We start from the raw sequence: 10,000 nt of genomic DNA, 5'->3' as shown, positions 1-10,000 counted from the left end.
TCTCTCTCTCTCTCTCTCTCTCTCTCTCTCTCTCACACACACACAAACACACACACGGCATTCCCACACACACACGTACACACTAGTCATCACTGTAAGACACCTGTGAATTTATCAGTAGTGGAAACCACTCCCTTGTGCACATTCCACACACACAAACACACACACGGCATTCCCACACACACACGTACACACTAGTCATCACTGTAAGACACCTGTGAATTTATCAGTAGTGGAAACCACTCCCTTGTGCACATTCCACACACACACACACACACACACACACACACACACACACACACACACACACACACACACACACACACACACACACACACACACACACACACACAAAGAGCGCCACTTCTGAGAACCCCAAGGCCTCTTGCAACTCCACAAAGAAGAGGTTGGCAGTGCACACCTAGTCTTGGCCTGCTCTCAACGAATCACTATAGTTTTCACTCTCTCTTTCTATTTGTCTCTCTATGTACAGTAGGGTGCATCAGATGCCCCCTATGAAAAGATATTGCCTTGGCCCTATAGTATAAATGTTTTACACCAAGTAAAAACACACTGTGTAAAATATTTTGAAATTTGGATGAAGTCTACCGGGGCCACCAGCCCCATGAAAATAGAAAATAATGGTGATAGTCAGAATCTTGGAATAGAAATGGACATTTTGCTGCATAAAGCTACCCAATAAAAACATATTGTCTCAGCTGTGTGATAAAAATGTTCTATGCACAGTAAAATCACTCTGTGTAAAATATGTTGAAATTTAGATGAATTCTACCGGGTCCACCAGACCCATGAAAATACAAAATAATGGTGATGGTGATGGGCAACCTCGATTCCAAAGGTGAAGTCCAGTGCCACATATTCCAAATGACATACCTAGTTTTATCTTTCCAGTTAGGGCAATTGGACAGGTAAAACCAGGTAATTTGAAATCTGTGGCACTGGATTGTAGCTTTTGAATCTAGGTTTGCCATTGTCTTAAAACAGAGGTGGACAAACCGCGTGACACATTTGCCCCAGCCAATATAATGAACCAGCTGAGCCTAATTACCACTTAAGCCAGGTTGATGAGGTAATTAGTGAAATCACCTGTATTGGGAGCACAAACAGAAGGAATATCTAAGCAGGTTGTGTATTCAGTCGATCCACTTACACAGACTTCAGTCTCAGGACAGACTGATGGTCAAACTGCTATATTTAGGCAAATTTGCTCTTTTGCAACACAATATCAATTCCTTGCTGCCTTGGACCACTAGTATCTACTAGTGCTAGTATCAAGCAAGATATTGCAAAGCTGCATGACTGTTATATTTGTGTGTTTCACCTGTGGGCCTACAATTCATGGAGGAACATCTGTACTAAAGCTGTGAATGTTCCTTGGAATGCCTAGGCTACAAGGCAGTCAATACAACTGTATTGAAGAGTGCCATTACTTCTTTATCCCATCGCCTGTGGTAGTATTTCACTTTACTCCATCAGATGAGTACCATAACTTACATGAGAGGCCCTTGGCAATGGACTCTGGACCTGGTGATACCCATGACATACCTAGAAGCCACTTGAAAGCGTGAAAGCGAAAGTGAAAGCCCATTGGGAAACTCCAACTCCCATTGTCATTGTGACACAACACTCCACAGCACACAAGTGAACACTGCACACTGCACACAACGAAATTGCATTTATGCCTCACCCGTGCAAGGGGGCAGCCCTCAGTGGCGCCCCATGGGGAGCAGTGCGGTGGGATAGTACCATGCTCAGGGTACCTCAGTCATGGAGGATGGGGGAGAGCACTGGTTGATTACTCCCCCCATCAACCTGACGGGTCGGGAGTCGAACCGGCAACCTCTGGGATGCAAGTCTGACGCCCTAACCGCTCACCCATGACTGCCCACTTAAGTACAGGTTTTGGGAAGCCACTCTTTCCAACATCACATAGTTGTATTGTATGTACTCTATTGAACTACTGCAGGGATTTCTTGAAAAAACACAAGTCATTCCAAGGGGCATTCACAGCTTTAGTACAGATGTTCCACCAGGTATTAACAGCTACCTGTACAATCCTAGGCCCACAGGTGAAGCACACAAAAGTCATACAACTTCGCAATCTCTTGCTTGATACTGGCAGTGGGTCAGCTGGTTCATTATATTGGCTATATTTGGAATATGTGGCACTGGACTTTGGAATCCAGGTTGCCCATCACTATCACCATTGTTTTGTATTTTCATGGGCCTGGTGGACCCAGTAGAATTAATCTAAATTTCAACACATTTTCCACAGAGTGATTTTACTGTGCATAGAATTTTTTTTTATCACACAGCTGAGGCATTATGTTTTTATTGGGTAGCTTTATACAGCAAAATGTCCATTTCTATTCAGGGCTGGACTGGGCGATAAATAGGGCCCGGGCACTTTCGGATTTAAGGGGGCCCCCTCATTATTATTAGTGCCGGAGAACTGACTCACCGGTGGGCCCCGCACCCTCGTGGGCGCGGGGCTCACCGGGAAATGTCCGCCATGCCAGATGGCCAGTCCAGCCCTGTTTCTATCCAAGATTTTGACTATCACCATTATTTTCTATTTTCATGGGGCTGGTGGCCCCGGTAGACTTCATCCAAATTTCAAAATATTTTACACAGTGTGTTTTTACTGGGTGTAGAACATTTTTACTATAGGGCCAAGGCCATATCTTTTCATAGGGGGCAACTGATGCACCCTAATGTACAGTAGGCCCATCTCTTTCTCTCTCTCTCTCTCTCTCTCTCTCTCTCTCTCTCTCTCTCTCTCTCTCTCTCTCTCTCTCTCTCTCTCTCTCTCTCTCTCTCTCTCTCTCTCTCTCTCTCTCTCTCTCTCTCACACACACACACACACACACACACACTCACAAACACAAACACACACACACACACACACACAAACCTGGGATGGATCGGGCCAACAATCTTTATCCCACATACAGTAGATTATCATATGTAGCACATGCAATGCACTAGTGACTTACAGTGCAGAAAATAAACACAATGCAACAACAACAGGAGAATCAATCAAGCTACAGCAAACGCTATTGATTAGCTAGCATGTAGAGCAGTGTTAAGGGGACGGCTGCACATACTGTAGCTAGATGACTACTTAGTGAATCTAAAATACTGCGAGACCACTTCAAGTGTGTGTGTCTGTGTGTGTGTGTGTGTGTGTGCGTGTGTGTGTGTGCATGTGTGTGTGTGTGTGTGTGTGTGCGTGCGTGTGTGTGAGTGTGTGTGTGTGTGTGTGTGTGTGTGTGTGTGTGGCCATGTGTGTGTGTGTGTGTGTGGGTGTGCGTGCGTGTGGCCGTGTGTGTGTGTGTGTGTGTGTGTGTGTGTGTGTGTGTGTGTGTGTGTGTGTGTGTGTGTGTGTGTGTGTGTGTGTGTGTGTGTGTATGTGTGTGTGTGTGTGTGTGTGCTGTGTGTGTGTGTGTGTGTGCGTGCGTGTGTGACTGATAGTGTGTGTACAGGAGTAAAAGCTCTGTCAATTCCACAGCCAATTGAGTGTATCAGCTGATCCTAATTTCCACACCCCTTCAACCAGGCTGATGAACTAATTACTAATTAGTGAATTCACCTGCGTTACAAGCACAAGCATCTGAGGACTTTCGGAGGAATTTCACTTTCTCAATCTAGTTTGTCCGCCCCTTGTGTGTATGAGTGTGTACAGGGTTTCCCCCAACACCAAAGAAAGTAAATTTGAGGAAGAACGCTTGCTCGGTGGAAAATGCATTGGCCACGGTGTAGTACGGATGGGCGTAGCCTGAGGACAAAGTGTTCACAGGCAGTAGAAGTGACTCCAAAAGTCGCTGGCTACGTTTACATGACGTTTTTAATTCCAAATTAATAATTCAGAATTAAATTGTTCCATCGAGTTTACTATAATCTTTCATTTAATTCCAAATTGTGAAGTGTTTACATGACATTTTCAACGCGGAATTAGGCTTTATTCAGAATTAAAGTGAGTTCATTCTGAATTAAATATTTCATGTTAAAGAGGCCACTGTAGCAACAAGAATTTGAATTGCATTGCGGCTGCTGCAACCTCTGGCTCCAACCGATAGTGGATGTCCGGTTGTCAATGTTCAGTTTGTGGCCAAATTAACTACAACTGTCGGTATACTGTGTGTATACTGTGTGTTTATACTGTAGGTTTGTGTACACTGTGTGTGTGTGTGTGTGTGTGTGTGTGTGTGTGTGTGTGTGTGTGTGTGTGTGTGTGTGTGTGTGTGTGTGTGTGTATGCATGTACAGTATGCGTGTGACAATATACTGTATATATTGTATGCGCATGTGTGTACCACACCACTCACCCAGATGCGATGAGTGCCCGCGACTGGGCCATGGCGATCCTCTGCAGCGCGGGACGGCTGAGCCCCGCCAGGCTGGAGCGCGGAGGCAGGGGCGCAGCGCACGCCGACGACACGGGACCCAGCACCCGCGCCGACGGGGTGGGGGCACACGTGGTTGTCGTGGAGATCAGCTGTTGTTGTTGCTGTTGTTGTTGTAGTTGCAGTTGTTGTAGTTGTTGTTGTTGCTGTTGTTGCTGCCCCCCACCACCTAAACCACCAACGCCACCTAGACTGCCCCCAACACCGAGACTTCCACCAACACCGAGACCTCCACCGACACCAGACATGCCAGCTGTACCGCCGCTACCGCCGGACAGGGTACCGGTCGTGGCCAGCATCCCACCAGACGTGGTGGTGATGGCGGAGACGGGGGGCGGAGGAGCAGGGAGCGCTGGGACTCCTCCACCACCGGACATGGAGGAGGAGGTGGCCGCGGAGGAGGTGGCGTTGTTGTTGTTGATGATGGTGATGGAGGGAGGCGCGGATCCGCCCGACGCGGAGGCTGAAACGGAGGAGGCCGGTCCGGAGATGGAGGAGGAGGGCAGGAGGATGGAGGAGACGCTGGGAGGAGGAGGAGGCGGCATGGGGGGTGGCGGGGGCCGCGAGAAGGAGAAGGAGGAGGACAGGGTGGAGGTGTTGTGGTTGGAGGAGGTGGAGGAGGAGGAGTGGTGGTGATGGTGGTGGTGGTGCGGGAGCTGCAGGGTGTGCGTGGAGGATAAGTGCATCGTGTGTGAGTGTGTGCCCGCGCTCATGCCCGCTGGCGTGGAGGAGAGCGACAGGCCCGCCGTGGCGGCGCCGAGGAGCGAGAGCGAGTGGGCGAAGCCGCCGTTACTACTACTGCTGTTCGTATCCCCACCGCCGTTGTTACCACCGCCGCCGCCGCCGCCGCCGCCGCCGCCACCACCACCACCCATGCCCAGCCCCAACCCGAACCCCATCCCCATGCCCCCTCCACCGGACACCAGCATGGAGTTCCTGTGGGGGGCCAGGACCCGGGACAGGGAGGGCGGGTGGGGCAAGGTGAGCGAGTACGAGTAGCCCCTCTGGGGGGGCTTCGTGGGGCTGACGGGGGGCTTGGTCTGTATGGGCGGGGGCAGGGCCGAGAGGTGGGGCAACGGGGGCGGGGGCTTGCGTCCCAGGGTGTGCGCCCCCATGCTCCCACCACCACCCATACCGCCGCCCCCGAATCCACCCATGCCGCCGGTCTTGACGCCCAGGACCAGCATGCACTGCTGGCAGGAGCAGGGCTGGCCCAGGGAGGTGATGGCCGAGGCGGGGAGCGCGCCGCTGGGGTAGGCGCTGCCGTTGCCCCTGCTGACCACGCCGGAGACCCCCACGCCCAGCAGGCCCGAGCCGCCGGGGCCGCCGAGACGTCCGGGACCGCCTCCGCCTCCTCCAGCCATGCCACCACCGCCGCCGCCGCCTTCGCCACCTAGTGGAGTGGAGTAGAGTTACTTTGTTAGTACTGAAAGGAAATTAAGGGGCGCAATACACATTGTAAGACAGAACAAACCATTTTTTTTACAGTATGTACAGACACTGCTTGGAAATTGGCACCTTCTAACTGGTCAAATGCAGGTAAAGCATGGCCATTGCCATTTTGGTAAAGACAAACTTATAACAGGGGACTCGTATTCATTGACAGACGGAAAGATCGGATTAATCGATGGAAAATGAACTAACAGAAAAACAGCCCACCTCCCCCCAGCCGTGTTTCAATATTTCATATGAAACTGCTGCACTACACATGCTGTCCGAAGATGATAGCCAAATGTCACTAATGTCAGCTGATATCCCCACCCAACTTGGCTAGCAAATGTCCTGGGGAAAATACTGAATACATAGGTAGGCTACTGTAGCCAGTGATGGACAAAATAGATTAATTAGTTCCAATCTGGTTCCACATATTCCAAATGGCTTGGTTTTAGCTGTCCAATTTAGACAGATTATTGGCTGATAGAATGATCACCTTGTTGAATACTGTAGGACAGGTAAAACAAGGTCATTTGGAATACCCTACATTGCAACGTTGTAATCTATTTTGTAATCTGTTGTGCCAATCACTGTACATAACCCACACAAACATTAACTTGGCTGACAAATGAATCAAAAAGCCCGCACCTCCGCCGGCTGAGGCCCCCACGCCGCTGGCCCAGGCCCGGGGGAGGGGCCCCGTGACGAGGGGGTAGGCCAGGTCCGAGCGGCGCTGGATGCGCCGCCGCCGCTGCGTCTGCCGGTTGAACTGCGTCATGGTTTGCAGGTCGATGAGGTAGCAGAAGCCCAGCGGCGAGAGGTCCAGCCAGGGCTGGTTGCGATCCCGCGCCGCCTGGATGGCTATGCTCACCTATGAGGTGGGTGGGACAGAGGGAGAGAGAAGCGAAAGAAACACAGTAGAGGAGGAGTTTAGATGGTTTAGCTCAGTGGTTCTCAAACTTTTATGAAGAAACACCCCCTTTGACAAATCACGAGCCTCCCAACGCCCCTTTGACATCATCATTGACAACAATCTCCTTCTCAACGCTCCCCAAGAGCAATCCAACGCCCCCCCTGGGGCGAGAAACACTAGTTTAGGTAGATGTACGTGTCTTTCGATGAGCTAACAGCCCGATGGAGACAGGTCCAGCCTGGTGGCCGTCCCGAGGATGGTCTATGACAGGGTTGGGGAACCTTTTTCATTCGAGGGGCCACTTCAAATTCCTCTAAGTAGAGGTGGGCGATATGGCAAAAATGTCATATCACGATTTTTTAACATGAAATCTCGAATTCGATTTTTTTATCAATAAAAACAACAAAAATCAATTTCAATATGCTTGCAATTTGTAATTTGCAGTTATTAAAATGTTAACACACTAATGACACTCTCATAAAGTGCACAATTAGAATATAATAATGTAAAGAATAAAAGTGAAGACGACAACACAAGTAAGTAAACATCACTTTGATACTGAGAGTTAACATCCTCACTGCAAGACGATCTATACGATTTCTCCACTTTGGCAGATTCGAGACGATCTTGTACTCGATAACACGATTCACGATTGAATATTGTCATATTGCCCACCCCTACCTCCAAGGGCAATATAAGTCCTCCAAAGACCGTACTATGAACTCAAACCAGGATTTCCCCCTGCACTTTAGGCCTATATTGAAGGCAGTCAACTTCAAATCGGTTCCCAACTTCTCTAGGTCAAGCTGAATATAACCTAGATGCATGGCAAATGTAATATCTAAGATTCCATTACAAAATATAACATGCATGACATCAAAATTATATCGGGGGCCGGATAAAACGGACTCAATGGCCTCAAACTGGGAGATGTTTAAGTGGTTGTGTGATTTTCAATGACGTAGCAGAAGCCAACTTGTATGTGTATACGTTTTGCGTTTGGCACATGTGCCTGTTGCTTCTGGTATAAGCACTTGTATGCTGCGTCTGTCTAAATTATGCACAGGTTCTGTCAGTACACTGTACATCGTTCTGTACGTACTGTACCTCTGGGACAAGTATGTTTTACATAATACATTACTCTACTCACCTCCTGTCATAGCCCGAGCCCATACTAAGAACTACTATATGTATTATGGCCCTACCGTGGCGCAAATGGTAGGGCACTAGTTTGCTATGCGGCCGGCCCAGGTTCGACTCCCGGACTGGGTCCTTTGCCGACCCTTACCCATCTCTCTGCCCACTCACTTCCTGTCACTGCCTTTACTATCCTGTCAAATAAAGGCAATAAAAAGCCCCCCCAAAAATATTTTAAAATAATAATAATGTATTTTTTTGAAACTATATGTATTACATCTACTAACAGTGTGTATAGTGTATATGTGATTTATATAACGTGTATAATAACATAAATAAACATAATACATGTGTAATAACATAATAACATAATAAATGTGTGTTTATAATTCATTACTCTTCTCACCTCGGTGTCGTAGGCCGTCCAGGAGCCCGAATCGTTCTCCCACTCCCACAGCCAGCCATGGCCCGGTGCAGACGTGGGGTCATAGAAACTGCGGCGCACCGGGCGCAAGGTGCCTACAGAAGGAGTAGAGGTAGAGTAGAGTAGAGTAGAGAAGAGAAGAGAAGAGAAGAGAAGAGAAGAGAAGAGAAGAGAAGAGAAGAGAAGAGAAGAGAAGAGAAGAGAAGAGAAGAGAAGAGAGGTGTGGTGAAGAGAAGAGAAGAGAAGAGAAGAGAAGAGAAGAGAAGAGAAGAGAAGAGAAGAGAAGAGAAGAGAAGAGAAGAGAAGAGAAGAGAAGAGAAGAGAAGAAAAGACTTAGTTCATTACCCATATAATGCACATACAGAACATTACAAGACGTGAGGTCATAGAAGCTGTGACAGGAGAAGTAGAGTAGAGTAGAGTAGAGTAGAGTAGAGAAGAGAAGAGAAGAGAAGAGAAGAGAAGAGAAGAGAAGAGAAGAGAAGAGAAGAGAAGAGAAGAGAAGAGAAGAGAAGTGAAGAGTGCAGAAGAAAAGAGAAGAGAAGCGAAGCGAAGCGTACAGTAGAGTGGAGTAGAGTACAGAAGAGAAGAGGACCTCTCCCTAGTTACTTTGTTGATCCCAAGAGGAGATGAGAGCGTTAAGTAACTTACACACACTATCCATACATGTAATCGACCAAAAAGAAAGCCTGGCAGAGAGTGCCTACAGAGTAGTAGTAGTGAAGAATAGAGTAGAGTTCCTTTACTGGTCCCAAGGGGAAAATGAGGGTGTCAAGCACCTACAGTAATACACATAGTAGCAGAGGTGTCAAAAGTAAAAGTAAAAGTACTTTTGTGGTATAATTACAACACTAGCATTGGTGTAACATGGCATTACATAGCTGTTACACCATTTACTCCATTGTACCTAATGGGATAGATAGACTGCGTTATTACTGAAAAACACTTTAAACCTATCAAGGACCCACCACAAACTTGATCCAACAAGTGCACAGTTAGCTGATCGTAAAATAAGTACACAGGGCAACTGTTTACTCAGATAAGTACTTCTGTGGTAAGGAAACTCTGTTTCTTTTTTTAACTTTTATTTTTACTTTTGACAGCTCTACATAGTAGACATAAAGAACAATGACGTGGAGTCATAGATGCTGCAAGTGCAGGGTGTGTGTGATGGAGGTAGAGAGACTGGAGAGAGGGAATAGGAGAGGACACAAAGGAGTAGCAGGAGCATGAGCAGGAAGAGGAGGGATGAGAGAGTGGGGAGAGAGAGAGAGGGAGGGAGGTGGAGGAGGAAAGAGGGAGGATGGTGATGAGGAGTGGGGGAGTAAGTGAGGCCTAGATGAAGGTGGGAGAGGACAGGACAGGAGGACGATGGTACAGAGTAGGGTGAGGGGTGGGGGCAGAAAAAGGTGGAGGAGAGGAAAAAGATTAAAAAGAGGAGGAAGAGGTAGAATAGGGGAGGAGGAGGAGGAGGAGGAGGAGGAGGAGGAGGAAGGAAGGGGTATGCGAGGCAGAGGGAGAGGAGGAGGAGGAACGGGAAGAACATAGGGTTAGTCCCTCCCGATACTTGCTTATTATGCTCATACGCATACTCATCAAACACTTGCTGATACCAGACACAGATACTGCTATTTAGGGCTGGGCGGTTCTAGGAAAAATGTGTATC

The 10,000-nt window shown here is 48.2% G+C and overlaps 1 protein-coding gene across 1 annotated transcript in view; it reads right to left on the bottom strand.

Moving 5' to 3' along the window:
- Window positions 1-10,000, bottom strand: part of LOC134437049 (E3 ubiquitin-protein ligase DTX4-like) — a 44,784-nt gene that overhangs the window by 27,431 nt on the left and 7,353 nt on the right. Inside the window, exons 3-5 of the mRNA XM_063186482.1 lie at window positions 8,317-8,429; window positions 6,509-6,731; window positions 4,349-5,771 (exon numbers count right to left, since the gene is read on the bottom strand). Of these exons, the coding sequence (XP_063042552.1) occupies window positions 4,349-5,771; window positions 6,509-6,731; window positions 8,317-8,429 (1,759 nt within the window). The remainder of the gene's footprint in view (window positions 1-4,348; window positions 5,772-6,508; window positions 6,732-8,316; window positions 8,430-10,000) is intronic.

This window comes from Engraulis encrasicolus, chromosome 21 (assembly GCF_034702125.1).
Source record: "Engraulis encrasicolus isolate BLACKSEA-1 chromosome 21, IST_EnEncr_1.0, whole genome shotgun sequence".
NCBI lineage: Eukaryota > Metazoa > Chordata > Actinopteri > Clupeiformes > Engraulidae > Engraulis > Engraulis encrasicolus.
Note: the sequence above shows the minus strand (reverse complement) of the source record. Positions and strands in the feature narration are given on the sequence as shown.